The sequence below is a fragment of the Manacus candei genome, unplaced genomic scaffold, assembly GCF_025592945.1.
Source record: "Manacus candei isolate 608988 ecotype Guabito, Panama unplaced genomic scaffold, ASM2559294v1 h1tg000022l, whole genome shotgun sequence".
In the NCBI taxonomy this organism is placed as follows: domain Eukaryota; kingdom Metazoa; phylum Chordata; class Aves; order Passeriformes; family Pipridae; genus Manacus; species Manacus candei.
Genome location: NW_026138070.1, coordinates 533,880 through 554,654, shown reverse-complemented (window position 1 = coordinate 554,654; position 20,775 = coordinate 533,880). Strand labels below are relative to the sequence as shown.

Genomic DNA, 20,775 nt, shown 5'->3' with positions numbered 1-20,775 from the left:
GCAGCGAGGTGGAAGCGGCGGCGGCAGCGTCGGTCGTCCCCCCCCCGGCGGGTGGTCGCGCCCAGCTCAGCATCGGGTTACTAGGGCGATGGTGCCGCACCGCGCGGGGCGGGGCCTCGCGCTGGGCCTTGCCGGCGCCGCAGCCAATGGGAGAGGCCCGGCGCTCTCGTTATATGCATACGGCACGAGAGGCGGGCGGCGCGACCAATGGGCGGCGGGCGGGGCGGGGCCAGGCGGGGCGGGGCGGGGCCGCCCCCCACGAGGGCGCGCGGCGGAGCGGCGGGAGCGGCGGACGCGGGGCAGGTGCGGGGGCGCGGGGGGAGCGGGGCCGGCACCGGCACCGGCACCGGGCGATGGCGGGGGCGATGGGACCAGGCAGGGCCCCGGGCAGAGCCGCGGGCAGAGTGCGGGCGAGGCCACTCCGCCGCACGCCCCTCCCGGCTCTCCCCGGTGCGGGGAACGGGGCCCTCGCCCCGCCGCCGGCTCTCTTCCCAGTGGGACCCCGGGCTGTGCGGGGACGGGGGTGGTTGGCCGCCGTCCAACGGTGGTTCGTTCCCCCGGCAAGGCGAAGTGACCCTGCGCGTGATGCTCAGGTGGCCTGCGGCCTGTCGCCGTACACCGGGAGCGGCGGGGCTGGAGCCCCGGTGACGTGGCGTGAGCCGCCGGCAACGCTCCGGTGACTCGAGAGTGGGAATGCTGGATTTTCCCCGAGCATCGTCCGGTTTCCTCCTCAGAACCACTTTGTGAACAGCGGGTCAAACGTCAGGGTTCCTTCAGTTCCCTTCAGTTTCCTGCCGTGCCTTGGTCCCTTCCTTGTCTCCGTTTGCAACGGTGACCGGGGGCTGCGGGTGGAGGGAGCCCCGAGCCCTGTGGAGGGTCCCCGGTCCCCTCGCAACCCGTCCGCAACCACGGCTCCCTCACCTTTTCTTCTGCCGGGCCCAAAGCTCTTGGGCCTCTGGCTCAGCAGCCTCCAGTTTTTGAGGCTGTTTTCCTTGTGATGGGGACCCCCTTTGGTCCCCTGCCCGCTCAGCCCGTGGCTGTCACGTGGAGCTGTCGTGGTTCACACGGGCACTGCGGGCTTTCGTCCAGGTGAGACGTGGTCCGTGCCACTGGCACCCAGCCTGCTTCCCAAACCACAGGTTTCCTCCCAAAGCGTCGCTGGGAGCCATGGTACAGCGCGGTGGGTGAGTGCCACAGCAGGCTGGGTGAGATGTATCCAGTCTGTCTGTATCACATCCATATACAGGCTTGTTGCATATATGCAGTGATTTTTCCGGCTGGTGAGCAGGAAACGCCTCTGCACACAGCTGCCGACAGAAGATTCGGGAGGGCTGCTGGTTTTATTAGTTATTATTACTATTGTTTTGATGAGGAGGGCAGGAGGGCCAGCTGTCACCTGCTCTTGGTGTGCAGGTCTGCAGGTTGGATGCATCACAGAGCAGGAGGAAAACGACTTGGCACATGACTCCCACCCTCTGCTGGGGGAGCAAAGCCACTGATGGGCTGGTGCTGGGAGCATCCCCAAACAGGATGGGGTTTATGGCCTTCCCTACCTGTCACTGGCTGTTCCTGGAGTTGCTGTGGCGTGGACAGCAGGCAGCCTGCTGGGCTCACCCACCCTGGCAGTTCCAAGTGGTCCCTGTCAATGTCGGCATGGTTTGGAGCAGGCAGCATGCTTGTTGGCCCCGTCGCTGCCAGGACAGTGATGGGAGGGCAGAGGAAGTGCCGAGATGCTGCCATGAAGCTGAGTATGACTTGGCTGAGGGAGAGGAATCGTGTTTTCCTAATTTATAAGTGCCAGAGAACCACTGCGTGTCCAAAACCCTGACCCCTTTTGCAGGCTTGGCCTCTAGTTTTCCTGTTAGATCCAGCTGCATCAGTGTTGTTATTGCTGCGGGATCACTGCGGGGACCAGCCTGCTCCAGTTACTGGGGTGTCTCCGGGGGGTGGGAGGGAGGGGGTTTGCTCGAGGTGACCAAAAAGCCAAAGGCGCTGAAAAGGCGTGATGGGCGCGAGCCGAGGGGGACGGGCCGCCGGCGGCGGGACTGACCCCGGTGCTGGAGGCAGCCCCGCAGCATCACTGCCGACGCTGTATTTGATTTTTTAAGAAAAACACCCGGCGTGATCTAAGGCAGCGATGATGCAGCTCCTGCCCAGGCTCCCTGCGGCCCCGGACTAGCCTCCCCCCGCCTGAGCTGCGCAGGGGCGGTCGGTGGCAGCCGCTCGCTCGCCCACGCGCTGCCGGTGCCGGGTGCGGCGCCGACACGGTTAAGGCACCGGCGGGATCGGGAGCCGGCTGCAGCCACCGGCGGAGGCAAACTTGCCGAGTCAGGATGTGAGAGCGGCAGGGACGGCTCTGCAGCATCCCTGGGTGCTGCCGTATCCTGGGGCGCGGAGGGCTCAGCTTCCCCCTCCGCCAGACGCCTTTTCCCGGGGACGGAACGGGAATGGGGTAGGAACCGTCATCCGCTGCGTTTGCCGCCGGCTGTAGCAGCTGCTCTGCGCCGGCACCGGCGCCGCTTCCCGAGACCAGCGGAGCCTGCAGCTCGCCGGCAGCCGGGCTTTGATTCATTTCTTTGTGCCTCCTGACCTCGCGTCTCCCTCCGTCCGAGCACCCGAGCCAGGTAGGTGCGGTGCTGGGTGCGAGCGGGGCCGCGGCGGTGGCTCGGCCGTGCCTGGCCGGCAGCCGCGGCACAGCGGGGACCTGGCAGGGTCACACATCGGGAACGCGCGGGTGCTCGGTATCCTGGTGGACCCCGGTACTTTGGCACCGGTGTACGTGACGGCAGAGCCGGAATAACCCCGGCTGGCGAGCCGCATGTGCTTTCGGGCTGTGTCATTGACTCGGCAGCCGAGCAGCGCCGGTGCCGGCGCTTCGGCGGTCACGGGCGACCTCACGTGTCGCAACTGAATCCCCGGCACCCGCCCGCTGCGCTGTCGCGATGATGGGCTGGTGAAGGCGCCGGAGCCCAGCAGCGCGGTCGGAGGGGCCCGGCGGGCTGGGGGACGCTGCGCCGCAGAAGAGGCTCCCGGGCCGCGGGAAGGGGCAGGGCTGCTGCTCTGCGGATCCCTGCGGCGCCCGTGCAGCCGGGGGGGGCACGGGACCAGCGCGGGGCATGAGCGCAGGGGTGACGGCAGGAGGTGCCCAGGCGACAGAGCAGGGCAGCGTGAGTCATTGGGCTAAAGTCACCTTCCCCATGGCGTCGGGGGGGGAGCATTTGCTGCAAACACGGTGAAAAAGGGTCAGAAATATGGGGACGGGCACCTGGCAAGGGGAGATGCTCCATGCCACATTCCCTGCATCCCATGCCTGAGCAGCTGGGCAGGGTGCTGAGGTGCCCAGGGCAGGGGTCTCCCAGGGCCTCACCCTTGGGGGATCAGGCTCATCAGAAGCAGTGGTCTCGTCCTTGCATTCCCATTAGTTCCATGTGCAGTTTCACCCCATCCTGCTCCGATAGCAGTGTGTCTGGGAGGCTGCAGTCTGTGTTCCCCCCCAGGCTGGCCCAGCAGACCTTTGGCTCCCGGGGCTTCCCGGGCGTAAACCGTCAGTGTCGCAGCACCCTTGTGCCCCATCGTGCTACCAGGGGCAGGGATGGAGCCCCGTGGGAGCACAAACTATCAGGGCTTCTGCACTTTTCATCTGGCTCCTGGGTGCATCCTGCAGAAGAAAACACTTTTCTTCCTTTTTGGGATATTGTCCCGCAGAAACTACTGCAGTTGAGGACTCGCAGCTGAGTCGTGCTGAGAACCTGGAGGTGCAGGAGCCGTCTCAGGGAAGCACCAAACTGCCAGCATGGACTGGACTGGGCTTTTGGCAGTGCCTTTGGCTTGGAGAGCTCGGAGGGGTGCATTGGCCCCTGAGGCCAGAATGCTCCAGCTCCTTAGGCTGCAGAGCCCTGAACTGTGTGCCTGTGGTCCAGCCATGCTTCCCAGCGCAGTCCCTCCAGCGCCGCCGGAGACTTGCCAGCCACTGTGCTCAGCCCCTGCAGCATTGCTGGGAGGCAATGGGGAAGGGGCATCAGGTCCTGTTGAAAACAGCAGAGAGCTGAGCTCCTGGCACCACAGCCCCCCCGGGATGCAGAAGCAGCCCATCCTGAGCCACTCAAGGAGTCTGGGACTGTGGCAGCACAAGCAAGGAGCTGCATGGCTGTGCTGAGGCATGGGGGGCCAGCTGTCCCCCCTGCAGGCGTCCCTCAGCTGCCTTCAGCTTCGTTATGCCACCACTAACGAAGTGATGCTGAGCAGGCATGAGCAGTCAGGACAGTGCCCAGCCGGTGGCTGCCACTGCCAGGCGAGGCCGTGGGAGCTGCAGAGCCAACACGAGCATCCCCCAGGAGAAGCTGGGGGATCTCAAGGGCTCGAGGGGCTCGGCAGGGTCCTGGCTGTGGGGCTTGGCAGGGTCTGCTCCCGGCGCAGGGCAGTGCTGCAGGGCCGGGAGAGAGCAGCTCCCTCCTGACCGCTCAAAAACAAACCCGGCTTAACTGAGCCTGCCTGCGCTCTGGCCCCGGCGCGGCTGCAGCCAAGAGAGACGCGCTCCTGTGGCGCTCGGGAGAAGAGCGTTGGGGATCTGTGCCGGGGCCGCAGCGGGGCCGGGAGCTGCGGTGGGCGGGCGGGCGGCTCCTCGGGGACGGGCTCGGCTGCCGCAGCCGCTGCCATTGGGCTGCGTGGGCTGCAGGGGCTGCGCCGGGATGCAGGCACGCCGTGCTGGGATGCCGGAGGGATGCAGGATGCGGGAGGGATGTAGGATGCTGGCACACTGTGCTGGGATGCAGGAGGGATGCAGGCTGGGGATGCAGGATGCAGGCATTCACTGCTGGGATGCAGGCAGGATGTGAAATGTAAGCACACCGTGCCGGGATGCGGGATACAGGCATGCTGTGCCAGGATGCAGGAGGGATGCAGGATGCAGGCATGCTGTGCCAGGATGCGGGAGGAATGCAGGATGCAGGCATGCTGTGCCAGGATGCAGGCGGGATGCGTGCCAGGACATGAGCACACTGTGTAAGGCCATGCTCCTGCTGAGCCCAGGGCAGCCAGGAAGGAGCCTGGAGATCTCTCAGACCCCATCTGGGGGAAAGAGCAGCTGGTGACCTGTAGTGTAAAGATGGCATCTCACCAGCCTAAAGAAAGATAGGATAAATTTAAACCCCAGCCCCAGTTCTGTAGGGAAGTGTCATCATTTTCCGTGATATTGGAAACTGCTGACAGTGTTGCGGGAGTGGGAACAGGAGCACAGCTCCCAGGGAGTCATGCCAGATGCCCCTGGCATGGGGATAGGGACAGGAAGGGTTGGGGGTGCCTGGGGGTGAGGCTCCCTTTCCCCCAGAGTTCCTGCATCCCTGTGCACACAGTCACGTGTGGGCTGCGGTCAGAGCTGGGCTGTTTTCCTCTTCTTGACTTGTCCCTTGCAAAAGATCTTTGGGGGTGGCTTCAGGGTTTTCAGAGTGTTTCATTTTTCAGACCTGCATTTTCCCAGCATTTCCTGAGATCTTGGTACCCCCAAAAGTTTGGGGAGAGCAGCCAAGCCAAGAAGTCAGGGGCGCAGGGCTGGGGTGAGATGGTTTGGGGATCAGCAGCAGCTCAGGGTGTGAACTCTGGGGTCTGGCTGCTGTGCCCACACCGCTGCCTGTGCCACACACCCTTCTGGCTCAGGAGCTTCTGCAACAGGAAGTACCTCATGCACGTGCCCAAAAAAACCTCATTTCTTTCTTTTTTCCCTTCTCCTGTGGCAGGGGTGAGGCAGCGAGTGGCTCCGGGGAGCCCAGGGTGGCTCCATGTATCCCGAATCCACCACTGACTCCCCAGCGCGACTCTCGCTGCGGCAGACGGGCTCCCCAGGGATGATTTACAGGTAAGGGGGCGGGATGGTGGGGGGGGGGCTCTGTGGGGCTTCAAACACAGGCCCATGGCATCCCAGAACCACTATACTCCATGAAATTGCCCTGACACTCCAAAACCACCCCAGCACTCTTCGTGCAAAAGCTTCCAGGACAAAACCCCCACATGGCAGCAGCAACAGTGTTTTGGGGTGCTGGTGCCTGTTATGGGCATAGTGGGCACTCCTGGGGTTGTGCCAATGCCCACTGCGCTGTGCCTGCCATGATGTGACATGGGTGGGTGTCACTGACCCTTCCCATGGCCGTTGGCTCTGCTGCTCAGTCCTGCTCCTTCTTTCTAATGGGGTTTGTGGCATCTTTCTTCTCTCTCCCCTTTGCTGTCGGAAGCGCGAGATACGGGAGCCCCAAGCGCCAGCTCCAGTTCTACAGGTAACCCAGCCCTTCCCCCTCCCCAAAATCTGCAAGTGGCCACGGCCCCTGGCCATGCCTGGGTGCTGCTGGCACAGTGCTGCCCTGCCTGCAGTGCTGGGGTCCCTCTGTGTGGGATGGGCACCACCGATGTGGCATCACCTCGTCACCTGTGGGTTTGGGAGCGCGGCGTGGGGACCCCGTGGTGCGGCTCGGTGGAGGGCACCATCCTTGTGGGCTGCCCAAGCAACAGAGTGTGGCCGGAACACGGGTGGGGAGGGGTGTGGGGGGCATCCTGCGCCAATGCTGTGCCTGGAGGAGCCCGCTGTGTTTTCCCAAGGGCAACTCCAGGAACCCAGCCAGCTGCTTTGCTGCTCCTGCCATTAGGACCAGCGTCATTAAGTGGTTCAGGAGGCAACACTTGCCCCCACCACTCTTTTACCGTCTGAAGTGAGGGCGGCTCTTTGCCCATGCACTGTGCCAGCAGCCACTCCGGTAGTCCTGGAGCCATGGCAGCCCTGGTAGTGTGGGACTGGGTCCAGCCTGGCCACCATGGGCAGGGGCCTGCCCCTGAGGGAGCCGTGGCCCCCCTGCTCCATCCCGCACATGGCAGGGGGAGGTGAGGCTGGCAGGCACCGGGGTGGCTCAGTGGCACTGTGAGCCATCTGTCCCAGCACTGCCACCAGCACTGCCGAGCCCCAGCCACAGGCAGCTTTTGGCTGCCAAACTGACCTGAACCACTGGACACATCTGGTGCAAAAGGCTCCCGAGGCTGCCTGGCAGGACTCAGCTTGTCCATAGGCTGCCTTCAGGGAGCCTCTGCCGGTGTCCACCACCCAGTTCCATTTCAGGGCTCCTGCCCAGAGGAGGCTGCCTTTGAGTCCTGCCACTGCCCAGCTCTGGCCCTGCTGCCGCAGGGACCACAGGAGGGGTGTGTCTGCCACAGGGACCGTCTCTGCTCCCTGATGGCCCCAGTGTCCAGCTGTCCCCACCACCCCGTGTGCCGGTGGTGCAGAACCTGTCACCGCAGGGTGAGGGGCGGCTGTGAGCAGGGGCGGCGGTGCCAGTGTTGCAGCAGCACATCCCAGGCTTTTAGCGAGGCGCCATGAATAATTTAGCTCCCCTATGCAAGGAAGAAAATCCCCTAATAGGGCTAATGGAGCGCGGTGAGAAGCCGGGCACTGGGGGCCCGGCGTGGCAGCCAAGTGCGTCGACACTCCCCTAATGCAAAACAGCGCGAGGGCCGCGGCTCTTATATCTGCCCCGGGGCAGCCTCGGCACCCAGAGCTGCGCTGCTGCTGAGCAGCTTCCCTGGCGCGGTGAGTCGGGGCTGGCGGCGCGGGCGGCGAGTGCGGATGGGCATGGCAGGCGGGAATGGGCACTGCCACGGGGCAGCCGCTGCAGGCAGCAGGGAAGATTTTCCACGCAGGGCTACTTGGGATTTGATGGCTTAGAGTCGTTTTCTTTTGGGGTTTGGGATCTTTCTGGCTTTAGGCAGGCCGGTGGCTGCCAACGAGTTCCCAGCTTGGCAAGCCAGGCTGGCCAGACGCTTCTCTGGGCAGCTGCCCTGCCCGTCACCCACTTGTTGTGCCCCCGATGCTGCTAAAAGTGCCGTTGTCCTGCAGAGCCTGTGCCCTGTCCTTATCCCTGCTCCTTCCCCACCAAACAGCCTCTCTCGCTTGGGCAGGGCACGGCTTGTCCTCGGCAGCTCCTGCAGCCCCCCTGGCTCGGCCCGGGAGCACCGGGATTTCTGCTCATGACCAGCTCCACCTCCGCCGTGCTCTCGCTGCCGTTCTGTACCCTTGCTCTGCTGAAAATCAGGGAGGTGTCGAGATGGGGCAGCCGGTGGATTCATGCCCCATTCCTCAGAGCAGCCCTGCCCAACCCCCTGGCTCCGCTTGCTGCATCCATTTCGCTGCTGTAGAGCAGTGGTGCAGTCAGCTCAGGCTTTTCCTTGCCACTGTCAGGCGAGGGGATCCCACCAGGCCAAGGGATCCCACTGAGATCAAGGGGATCCCACCAGGTGCCTACAGCCAGCAGGAGCCACTGGTACTGCCCTAGTTAAAACTACCAGCCATGGAGAAGGGCTGGTGCCAGCGGTGCCAGCTTGTCTCCAACTGTGAGGTGTGGCAGGAAGATGCTAGTAACCAGGGTTTGGTTTGGCTTTGCCACAGCAGAGGGAAATATCCCTTTTCCATGTCTCCCTGCATTCCCAAGGCCTTGCTACAGAGCAGGAGGAGCACAGAGTGCTCTCTGGCAGCACTGGGTGTCACAGGAGACCCCCCAGGGTTTTGGTCACCCCAGCCAGCTGCTGCTCCATATCCTCCGTGTTTGGAGCCTTTGGAGGTGACAGCAGCAGGGAGCACTTCATCTTTGGCTCCTGCTGCCATCAATGTGAGCTTTCCAGGGAAAATATAAACCACGGGTGGGAGCCTGGCTGGAGCCTGATGCCAGTGCGTTCCCAGTGGCCGCTTCGGTACCTGTGCCACAGTTTTGGCCCCAGTCTCTGGTGGGTGAGATGCTCACCCTGCAGCAGGCTGTTTTCAGCAGCTGCACCGGCTGGGAGGTCGCTGCCATGGTGGAGGGGAAGGTGTTGGCTGGAAGTGCACATTGTGGCAGTGTGATGCAGGCATGGCGGGCACCTGGTGCCCACAGCCCCTCTGCAGGTGCCCACCTTCCTGAGGAGCCCCGCAGGAACTTTCCCACTGTGACTTCTCCTGCCCACTGGTACACAGTGCCAGCTTGTCACCGGCAGCACTTTTGCCACCACCTGAAACATCTCGCAGGGGTGCAAACCAGTCCAAGCTGGGGGCCAGCACAGATAAGGCATGGGCCATGCTGCTGCAACATGACTCGGGGCAGCTATATGGTAGGCACTGCTGCCTCCTCAGCCATGGGCTGTGCCTTATTTCTGTCCTGCTCCTTTTCCCTTTGTGCTTCAGCTCCCATGTCAAGGCTGTGCTCTGCTGAAAAGACTGGCTTTGCCAGGGTCCCCACTGTCCCCTCCCTGCGCTGCATGTCCTGGCAAGGGCAGGTGCTACACTCCAGCATGGCAGCATGGGCAAAACTGTGCCCTGAGTGGCAGCAGAGCCCATGTTGTGCTTTCCCAGCTCTCTCCGTAGCACCACGGAGTGGTTGGTGGTGTGGCTGGCCAGCAGAGCCCGTGCTTGGGTGGCGGGATGCTCTCCATGACCTACAGTGAGAGCCTGCGCAGCGTGGCCAGCCGGCCCGCTCCTGAGTGGGGGCTGCCCCCGGCCCCCCGGGCGGCCGATGGGCTGGAGCTGCGGCGGCTGCGGGACGTGCGGGCGGCAGCGCGGGCGAAGACACTGGAGGAGTTCCTGCGGATGCACGGGCTCTCCCTGGCTGACAGCACTGCCCACGCCACCGGCATGAAGTACAGGTAAGGCAGCGCCGCGAGGGCCAAGGTGTGGAGACGGCACAGGGGATGCTGTGTGGTGATGGTTTGACACTTCGTCGGGAGAATGGCTCTGACCTGTGCTCACCTTGGCTTCCCTGTGCCTCGCCAAGCCTGGGAGGAGTCGATGCTCTTGGCGCGGCGGGTGATCTGGTGCTGCATGTGCTACAGAGGTGGCAGCCAGTCAGCGCTGTTAGCGCTCACCTGGTTTGTGATCTTTGAGCTTCTCACCTGACATTCCCACTTGCTGTTTGGGTGGTTGCGTCTGCAAACAGCTCTGGGCTTTAGAGAAAGACAGCTGGAGCAAACAGCCACTGAAGGGCTGTCTGCTTCACAGGTGTACATCTCCACCTGAGGGGTGTACATTTGCAATCTGATGAGTGTACATCTCCATCTGAGGGGTGTGCGTCTCCACTGGCCCGGTGTGCGTCTCTGCCCGACTGACAGCTGTGCGTCGTGTAGTGGGTGCGCCGTGAATTGTGTGTGTGGGTCCCAGTGCAAGGTGTATCAGGATTTCAGACGGTATTTGTCTTTCTTTCAGAATTTGTCCTTATTTGCCCTTCTCTGGGCAGCCGCAGAGGCAGCCATGGCCCCTTGGAGTGGCGGGGCTGCTCTGTCCAGTGCGCCCCTCCCCACTCTCCCCTGGTATCACGGGCGGGGTGATGGGGTGCAGTAACACAGCTCAGGATTGGCGAGGGGCACCAAGGCTGGGGACAATGGCTGTTCCCCCTGTGCAGGGGTGCTCCTCGTGCCCCACTGCAGTGAAGCGCCTGGGAGCTGGCAGCTGCCAGCTCCTGCCATGCCGCACTGTGCCGAGCCGTGCTGCGCCTCAGGTCAGGTTCCCCTCCACTCACAATGACCGCGGTAACATTTACACAGTGGCAACAGCCCATCAAATATTCATGGGGACATTATCTATTGATGGGAGCTGCTGGCACAGGCACGCCCAAAGGTGCTCCTCCTTTGGCCATGTCCGCGCTGCCCTCAAAAATCTATGGAGTTTCTCCTCCTCCGGAGGCTGCCGACTGCTGTCGGGTCTCCCCCCGCGCTGGAGCCGGCGCCGGCACCGGTGCTGGTAGGATTACCAGCTAAGGAGCTTTGCGGCAGAGGGAAGCGGAGGAGATTACAAGATTTCTCATTAGGTTGGGGGCGAATGTGCGTAATTTCCCACAAGCTCTGTTCCCGCATCTTGCTCTGTCCTGAGGGGCAAGGTGGGTGCAGGCAGCCGGCACATGGCCCGGCTGCAGGACAGTGCTGCAGCACGGTGACCTGTGTCCCTGCTTTGGCAGAAGATGCTGGGCTGGGGTTCACCTTGCTCATCTTTGCTTGCACTGGGCAAAATTTGAGGGATATGCTGTTGGGGCCGTGGCCCCAAGGGGAAAAACCAGTCCGACTTCGGCAAAGAGTCGGGCTCTGCTGCTGGAGAGCCTTCAGCCTGCCGCCTGCGCCCTTGCCCAGCCGTGGGGTTGGCAGCGTACACGCAGTGCTGCCAGAGGGTTTGGTTTCAGACCTGTGCAAGGGGATGCTGTGCTGCGGTGCGTGGCCGGAGGGAGGCAAGGAAGAACCCCTTCACTGCGTGGCCTCAGCCCCCAGTGTGCCCCAAAACGGGGCTGGGCCAGCAGCCGCGCCCGCGGGGGGATGCCCAGCAGGGCACAGCGGGGTCCTGCCCCGCCGAGGCTCCTCGGGGGACCTCGGCAACGGCGCTGCCCTTCCTGCCCCCACCTGCCCGCGTGCCGCTCGCTCGCTTCCTGAGCTCATCAAATATTGAGGGCAGGAGGGCTGACGGGAGCTCCGCGCCCGCCGCCTCGCAGCCCCCCGCCGTCACGTTGGCGGCGCGCGGGAGGAGCTCCCGCCTCGCCCGGGGCGCCGGCTAAATTTAGGCAGCTGGCGCTGCTGCCCGGCGGAGCAGCATGCAGGTCTCCTTTGTGTGCTCCGAGCACAGCATCAAGAGCCGGAGCGCGGAGGACCGGCTGAACCGACAGAATGCCGGCAGCCCCAGCCTCGGCACCCGCGGCAAGTTCCGCGCGGTGGCCATGGTGGCCCGCAGCCTGGGGCAGCTCTCGGTGCAGAACGCCCCCTCCTCCAGCGAGTCCAGCGTCAAGCAGCCGGGGATGAAATACCGGTAGGAAACGGGCACTGCTGGGGCTTTCCCTGTTTCTTACCGGGATCGGGGCGGCCTGGGGGTATGGGGGCCGCACTCCCCTAATTCCCGGTTCGCGACCGGCTCTGTCGGTGTCTCGGCGCTAAAAGTGCTGACCGTGCGCCTCCGTGTGCTTCCTCGCTGTTTGCTCCTGTCCCTTCGGGGCAGCCTTGATTCAGCCGCGCGTAAAAGGGTGGGGGGGACAAGGGACCCGAAAATTCAGGATAGGATTAGCAGCATCCCCAGCGCCTGCCGAGCCGGGTGGGTTTGGGAGTCACGGCAGCGTTAATCCGGTGTGCCATGGCATCCTTACGGTGCTGACAGAGGCTCACTACCCTGCAAAGTGAGCATGGAACCGTAAGCTGGGATTCGGGTCTGGCTGCCCACGGTGGGCGTAGAAATGAAAGGTGGTGTGTACACGTGGGGTGCTGGTCCCCCCAGCCAGCACCCACGGGGCTCATGCACTCCACGTCCCTGGCTCTGGGGCAGAGCGCTCAGGGCTTCCCTCGCCGAGTTTTAGTGTGCACCCCTTGTGGGGCTAGGGCTTCCCCCGGGTGAGCAGGGTGAGCATGCACCCCAGCACAGGGCAGGCCCCCCCCAAGATGAGACTGCACACCACAGTCCAGCTGCCAGTGGCTGCGTGCCCCCTCTGCAGCCCAGATGTGCCGGCATTAGGCACAAAGCACGTCAGAGCGCAGGGGTGAGCCCGGCTGTTACCTATCAGCATCATCCAGATCAGCTGGTTCCCCTCACCTGGGCTCTGGGGAGGGCACTGGGATCGCTCCATCCAGCTCTGGAACACCAAACCTTTGCGCTGGTTGCAGCAGCGCTGGGGCCGTGTGCGGTGGCATCCTCGGGGCTCGGCGCTCCTGCCCCACTGTCACGTCCCCATCCGGAGGAGAAGCACAGCGGGACCACCCTCTCCCAGGCAGAGGGTGATCAGCTCGGGGGTTCCCAATGGTGGCTGCTGGATAGACAGTGATGCAGGGGGTTGCTCCAAGTGAGGGGATGGGATAGGAAGGCCGTGGCACAGCGCAGGGGGATGCCTGGCTTTCCCAAGTTCTGCCAGTATCTCCATTGGGCAGCTGGTCAACACACTTTCGAGCTGGAAAGCTGGGAGCAGTGATAGCCACTTGCCCAGGAGGACCCTGGGATGCCTCTGGAATGGCCAGGATGGGTCTAATGCTGTCCACTCTCTGTGGAAATCCCCAGGGCCATGGCTTCTCCCCACCATGCAATGCTCTAAAAACGCCACGGGGCTGGGGGAGCGCCCATACCTCCAGGTGCTGGGCAATAAGACAGCAGCATGGAAGGACAATGCCCCAACTTGGCCCACCACGGTTGGGCCGTGGCTGCTCCCTGCCCGGCTCGCGGTGCCCGTGTCGGCGGTGCCGGCGGTGGCAGTGCCTCGGTTGCTATGCGACACCCGCGCGGGCGAGCTGCCGCGGCTCACCTACACTTTATTTATTTTAACGCTCATTTCTCGAGCCTTTGTCATTTTTAACAAGTAACTGGCTCTCCATCACTGTGGCGAAGGCGTCTGCCAGCTCGGCCCCCTTTCCGAAAGCTGTTCTCCAGTTCCTTGTGCTGGTCAAATTTTCTGGGGTGCTCCATTTCTCCAGGATGTTGCTCCACTCCCAAGCACCCTCACCCTGTGCAAGTCGTGTGCTTCCCTGTGCCGTGATGCAGAGAACAAGCACAATTCATACCATGTGTGGGATGCTTCAGTCCCGATCTACCAGCTCTCCCTGCTTCCCGTTTCACCCCCCTGTGCCAGCAGCACTCTCAGGGCAGGCAGACACCCCGGCCTTATCACAGGAAACTGCTTTAACGAGGTCACTGCCTGCTGCCCCCCCCCCCCCCCCCCCCCCGATAACCTTGCCAGGCATGGCATCGCTGCACCAGTGCTGGTGGTGCCACCAGTGAGCTATGGGATGCCTGGTCTGGGATGGCTCTTTAATTGGTTGCAGGGGGATTGCACTGTGGGATTGTCCCATGTGGGGATGGGGTGGGCACCAGGGACCACCACCACACCTCCCAGCCCCCATGCCCACTGCATTCAGTGGCACACGGGGTGCATAAGACGGCCTTTTGGGGCTTTCTGGCGCCTTTCCTGATGCTCTCTGTCTTCCAGGAACCTCGGGAAGTCTGGGCTGCGCGTGTCCTGCCTGGGCCTGGGTAAGTGCCAGGGTTTGCCGCAGCCCCTCGGCATCCCCTCGGTCCTGCAGCGAGTGCCGGTGCTCCCCGGCAAGGGCGGCGCTCGCCTGCCCCAGCGATGTTTGCGCAGGGAAGGAAAGGGTTTCCCTCAGCCCTGCGGCCGTTTTGAGTCACAGCCCAGAAATTGTCAAATTATTTTCTCTCTTTGTGATGCGATAGGAAGCGACTGGGCCGCGCTGGGAGCACCGTGCTGCACGCGGCCGGCCAGCTGTGGCCACCACGTGCCGGGGCTGTGCTGAGGGGGCCGGGGTGGGTGGCCAGGGGCTCAAGGCTGGGGTGGGTGGCCGGGGGCTCAAGGCGGCGGCGCTCGTTTCTCACCGCATTCACCGTGCACACACCCTCTCTCCCCTGCAGGGACATGGGTGACTTTCGGAGGGCAGATCACAGATGAGGTAAGGTTATACCCTGTTGTCCTGTCCCTCCCCAGCCTTTCCCTGGTGAGTGGGGAAGGGACGGGGCTGGCACAGCCGTGGCTGTGCTCTGGGTGCACGTGGCCTGCCGGAGCTCAGCAGCGCTCTGCACACGCGCCTGTGCCCCGGCTCTCGGCCACCCCCTTCGCCGACCCTGCTCTTTCCTCACAGATGGCGGAGCAGCTGATGACTTTAGCTTATGACAACGGCATTAATCTCTTTGACACAGCAGAAGTCTACGCTGCTGGCAAGTAGGTACCCTGCTTTGGCAGTGGCACCCCGCACCCCAGCCCCCTGCACCTCCAAACCACAGCAACACTGGGAATCTCCTGGATTTTCTGGCTGCAAAGTGGCTTCCAGGACGGGGCTGAGTGCTTGCTCACAGGGAGGGGTCATGGTTCTGGCAGTCCCATGCTTCCTGTGGTGGCCTGTGCTGTGCAGGCGCAGCCATGCACCCTCCCAGCACGGTGAGCAGTGGCTGTGCCCAAGGCACACTGGCCTGGGGCATCACTGTGTGTCCATGCACTCACTTAAAATTAGTGAGCTTGCACATTAGGGGTCAGCTCTGCTCTGGGCACTGCAGCCAAGGGGCAGACAGTGTCCCCATGGCCACTGCCTTTGCCTCTTAGTCTGCCAGGGACTGGAGCTGTCCCTGCCAGCTGTCACTGGTCCCTTGGCCACAGCAGCTGGGGCACTGGCGGCTGACATCCCCTTCCCTTGCAGGGCCGAAGTGGTGCTGGGGAACATCATCAAGAAAAAAGGGTGGAGGTAAGCTGGACATCACTCCTGTTTAGCAAAGCTGTCACCACAGACCAGGTGGCCTGGGGAAAGCTGGCAGAGCAGCCCTGGGCAGGAATGCATGTGGGCAGGGAGCGGGCAGGGTGCGCAGGTGCCACCACCAGTGACTCTCTCTTTCTCCCTGCAGACGGTCCAGCCTGGTCATCACCACCAAAATCTTCTGGGGAGGAAAGTAGGTAACACCTGCCCCGCGATGGAGCGGCCAGCACGGGCCAGGCTCTCACCCACCTTTCCTTTTCCAGGGCCGAGACAGAGAGGGGCCTGTCCCGAAAACACATCATAGAAGGTAGGGAAAGGTAGGGGTAGGGTTGCTCAGTGGGCGCTGCTGGCCCTGGTGCCAGGCTGTGCCTCGGCAGCTGCCTCCCTGCCGGCAGCACAGGGTCCCTGACCTGACGGCCCTGTCCCTGCGGCAGGTCTGAAGGCGTCGCTGGAGCGGCTGCAGCTCGAGTACGTGGACGTCGTGTTCGCCAACCGGCCCGACCCCAACACGCCAATGGAAGGTGGGTGCGCGCCACGGTGCCACGCTCCTTCCTGCCGCCTCTCGTCGCCGTCGCGGTTGGTTTGCGCCAGGCTTGTGTTTCAAGGGCATTTTCCCTCCTGAGCAGAATCCGCTCCTCCGCCACCACGGTCAGTCCGTGCCATGATCATGCCTCCGCCGCCCCCCGCCCGGCGCCAGGACCCCCTCAGGCCATGGTGGGGTGGGTTGGTGGCACGGTGGCAGGTCGCTGCTCCCACCCCAGCAGCGGTGACTCCACTCTCTCTAAATCTCTCTTTTATCACCAGGGGACCCATTTAGTTCCTCCAAGTCCAGGACTTTCATCATAGAAGGTACTCCCTGCCCGCACTCTGCCCGCCGGCCGCTGCCTGTCCCAGCGGCGTTTCCTGGGGCAGAGCCCTCACTCCTCTGTGACCCCCCATCCCTGATCCCCCCTCGAGCAAACCCCGCCATGAGATGCAGAGGCAGCGGCAGCAGAACACAAACACCCCCTGGCCCTTCCTTCAGACTGTCCTGCAGTTAAAAGGAAAAAAGCAGAGGCTCCTGCCCCTCTAGGGCCCTGCCGTGGGACTCCCTTGGCCCATGCCAGGGTCTGTGGCAGGCTCTCCTTGCCAGGGCGGCTGTGAGCATGCTGGGGTGTGTGCCCCAGTGCCGGCCGGGCAAGCCCCGCGCCCCTCGCTCTCCCCGCTGCCCGCCTTTGGCTGCAGGAGCGCGTCTTGGCTTGGTCCCAGCCCGCATGGCTCAGGGCTGGCTCCCCCCAAAACTCCCAAGCCCCTTGCACGGGGTCCAGGCTTCCCTCCCTGGGTCTCCGTGCATGGGCGATGCATCAGTCCCTTCCCTTGCAGCGGTGCCGGTGCTGGTAACCCCACAGGGTGTGGGGCCACTGCCAGGACCCTCGGGCTGCTCTCCATGCCAGGAGAGCCCCGGCACCGCCAGCATGTCAGGTTGGCTGTGGTCCCCGGCACATCCTGAGTGGCTGCTCCCTCTGTTCCCATCCTGCTCCTCTGGACACAGCCCAGCTCCCGCCACGGCGCTGCGGGAGTGGGATGCTCACCAGCCATCAGCGCGGTGCGAAACCCCTTGTGCTGGTGCAGCCCCTGCTAACCCCTTCTGGCCACTCTCTCCTTCCCTCCCGGCAGAGACGGTGCGAGCCATGACCCACGTCATCAACCAGGGGATGGCCATGTACTGGGGGACCTCGCGCTGGAGCTCCATGGAGATCATGGTAGGGGCCCAGGGGATCGGGGCGGCCGCAGTGGAGCAGCCCCAGTGGTGCTGCTGATGCTGATTTAATTAGACAGCAGCTTTTGGGAGCCAAGCGTGTGCAGATGTGCTTGAGCCTTAATCAGTTCCTGGGGCAGCCGCTCAGGGCTCGGCTGGGGGGCTCAGCAGGGGGAGCAGCGTGGCACTGAGGGTCCCGGCTCTTCTGCAGGAGGCGTACTCGGTGGCCCGGCAGTTCAACCTGATCCCGCCGATCTGTGAGCAGGCCGAGTACCACATGTTCCAGCGGGAAAAGGTGGAGGTGCAGCTGCCTGAGCTCTTCCACAAGATAGGTACAGTGGTGGAGGTCCCTCCCCAGCCCCCAAAGCACAATGCTCCGTGTGCCCAGCACTGCAGAAGCCAGGTGCTGTGGTCCCTGGGGAAGCTGGGGGCAGCAGCAGCATCACCCCCCATTCTGCTCTGTCCCCAGGTGTCGGAGCCATGACCTGGTCCCCACTGGCCTGTGGCATCGTCTCGGGGAAGTACGACGGGGGGATCCCCCCCTACTCCCGTGCCTCGCTGAAGGTGAGCCACGCTGGGGCCAGGGGGCACACTGGGATGGACAGAGCTGGGGGAGCAGGGCCAGGGGCCTCACAAACCAACCCAGGGAGTTTGGGGATGCCCTGCCTGCACAAGGTGCCAGTACACCCCAACCCCCCCATGACACTCCTTCCCGTCCCCCCAGGGATACCAGTGGCTGAAGGACAAGATCCTGAGTGAGGAGGGCCGGCGGCAGCAGGCGAAGCTGAAGGAGCTGCAGGCCATTGCCGAGCGCCTGGGCTGCACTTTGCCCCAGCTCGCCATCGGTAAGAGGATGGCGGACAGGGGGTTGCTGGGGGTGACACCGGGGCAGCCAGGCCATGCTCAGGCTCTGCTCTCCCTCCTCTCCAGCCTGGTGCCTGCGCAACGAGGGTGTCAGCTCAGTCTTACTGGGGGCCTCCAATGCTGACCAGCTGATGGAGAATATTGGAGCAATACAGGTCAGTGCTCCCAGCAGGAGTGATGTGTGCCCTGAGCACTCCCTGCTGCACCACGCTGGGTGGGGAAAGAGGGTCGCGAACATGACAGGTTTTGCTTGTCAGAAAGGCAAGAGAGACAGGGCTTTGCTGGACTGAGGGGGCAGGGTTGGGCCCGACCCAGGCTCTCCCTAACTGGGTCAGCCAGCTGGCAAGCTGGGGCTTGTGGCACAAACAGAGCGGGGTGGAGGCGGTGAGCGCGGCACGGCTGCATCCCACTGCCGGCTGCGTCCTCCCACACACACCACAGTCACGATCCCAACTCCCAGTGTTGCCCTATCCCGGCAGGTCCTTCCAAAGCTGTCGTCTTCCATCGTCCATGAGATCGATAGCATCCTGGGCAACAAACCCTACAGCAAGAAGGACTACAGATCCTAAGCGCGCCCGAGCGCGCCGCCCGCCGCGCAGCCCTCGCCGCCCGTTCGCTTGCTTACGCTTTGTTGGAGCAAAGTGGAGAGTGTGGTTTGCACCACGAGCGCCGAGAGCCAGCGCTCCTGCCCGCGCTGCCCCGGACACGGCGCCACGGCCGCTCGGCCTGGCTCTGGGGCACAGGGACGGCCGGTGGGGCGTGCGGGAGACGAGCCCCACTGCCCGGCCGCCCTGCCCGCAGCCGGAGCCGCCGCGGGGCCCGTTGCATGCGCGGCTCCCGCCCCTGCGTTGCCGGAGGTGGTGGGCGCGGGGTGCACGGGGTGCTGTACGCCCACGAGGCTGACAACACGAAGCTGTTCCCCAGCCCTCGCCTCTGCCCTGTGCCGCCGGCACCGCCAGCCCGACACCGGCACGGTGGGGCTGCGGTTCCCGGGGTGGGGGACAGGATGGGGCGGTGACAGGGAAGGGGGTCCCTGTGAGAGAAGCCCGGGGTGCCCCGGTTGAGCGTGGGGCTGGGCTCTGCTGCAGGGAGGGGCCGGGCCAGGGGAGTGTGTGTGGGCAAGTGCGTGAGCGTGTGTGCAGACAGACACACAGGGGACACGCAGGGACATACAGACACGTGTACATTTGCACACAGCAGCTGTGGAGGTGACCACGGCCCACAGGCACCTTCAGATGCATCTGCACAAAGCTACTGAAATACAGGGGCCTCTATACACACACCCACATCCACTCATTACAGGTGTGTGTACACACACACACACACAGAGATATGTATGTATATATGTATATAGATGTGTATACAGATATGTACACACGTCTCTGAAAATTAGATGTAAAGTGTATACAAACACACATGTAGACACGTGTGTACTTGTGTATATACAGACATACATAGCTCCATGTATAGATCCATATATGTAATATATAGATGTGTACACATCCATGTAAATATATTGCTGTAACAGCATCCATGTTTGTATGGATATATGCACACATATGAAAATTACAGGTACATGCATATATGTGTGTATATGCAGATATATGTGTAGATATATTTATATCCACACCCAACTCTATAACTACATACTCATCTTTCTATAAACATATGCTGTATATACCTGTGGAAACAGATATTTGTGATTTAGATATAGCTATAGATAACACATATCTAGATATATAGCTATGGCTATATATAGGCTATATGATAGATATAGATATGAAATATAGCTATCTGAGATACAGCTATAGCTACATCTATCTATCTCTTTATAGCTCTTTGTGTACTCTGTGCAGAACAAACATTTTTGCCAATACCTATATCTATCTATCCCTATACATATATACACAGAGTTGCATCTATCTGTGCACAGACAAATATAAAAACTAAATATATGTGCAAGCCCTCAGTTCTGTGCACAGTGTGTGTGTTTCTCCACTCCCTGTGTAGCCGTGGCTGCATCTACAAGCCCCCCATAAATCTGTGTGTGTGTGTGCAAACACGGAGGGTCTCCCAACCCACACAGAACATCAGAGCTCTCCCTCTGTGCATGGTTGGGGTCCATATGCACACCCCTGCCCCATACACACCCCCACACCTTTAGGTACATGGATTTACCTGCAGCTGTACCCACACACCTTTATTTATACATCTGTCTACAGAACTACATTGATGGTTGTGTGCAAACAGAAACATACACACTGATATGTATGTTTGAAATCACAAATACAAATGTTTATCTCTGTATATACAAATGTGTACTTCTGTATGCACACATGTATACTATCTGTGTCTAGTATAATCTATACACCCTTAGCTGTATCTATATCTATGCCTATGTATAAATATATAAAAATTACAAATACATGTGGGTGTCTGTGTATATATACACAGCTATATATCCATACAGAGATACAGACATGGAGATACAGAGATATGTAGATATAGAGATATATCTACATATGCATGTGTGTGTATATACACATATAAATTACACATTTATATATGTACATATACACAGATACATGTATGTGTATATACACCTCTGTAAATACAGATCTATACATCCCTACCTATGTATAGATCTATGCCTATGTATGTATGTTATCTACCCATACCTACACCTACACATACACACACAACCAATTATTTAGTTATATATGTACACAAACACACATGTATTAAAACTACAAATGCATTATTTATACATGTATAATATACATGTATATTATATATACACATATCTATATTATATAAACACACAACCACACAGACATAGCTGCACCTAAATAAATCATTATATCTGTGTGTGCTCACATAAAGATATATATGCACACATATATCTAAAAACTTACAGTCCCATCTGTGTACACGTGTGTACACAGATCTACACATGCTATATATGAAGA

At 61.4% G+C, this 20,775-nt stretch overlaps 1 protein-coding gene across 8 annotated transcripts; it reads left to right on the top strand.

Annotated features, from left to right (window-relative positions):
- Positions 1-244: 244 nt before the first annotated feature.
- KCNAB2 (potassium voltage-gated channel subfamily A regulatory beta subunit 2) lies at positions 245-19,560 on the top strand. Of its 8 annotated transcripts, none has more exons than XM_051786560.1 (16): positions 245-303; positions 5,733-5,851; positions 6,225-6,266; positions 13,935-13,978; positions 14,372-14,409; positions 14,599-14,678; positions 15,151-15,195; positions 15,353-15,397; positions 15,468-15,511; positions 15,639-15,725; positions 16,861-16,946; positions 17,154-17,274; positions 17,412-17,506; positions 17,667-17,787; positions 17,873-17,961; positions 18,286-19,560. In XM_051786560.1, exons 2-16 carry the CDS (start codon positions 5,775-5,777, stop codon positions 18,373-18,375), a joined length of 1,104 nt encoding a protein of 367 aa, XP_051642520.1. In that variant the 5' UTR covers positions 245-303; positions 5,733-5,774; the 3' UTR covers positions 18,376-19,560. The 8 variants fall into 8 exon arrangements, with proteins under 8 accessions (XP_051642520.1, XP_051642523.1, XP_051642522.1 ...); XM_051786559.1 differs by lacking the exon at positions 245-303 and adding an exon at positions 2,234-2,624; XM_051786561.1 differs by lacking the exon at positions 245-303 and adding an exon at positions 4,750-4,838.
- The last annotated feature ends 1,215 nt before the right edge of the window (positions 19,561-20,775 follow it).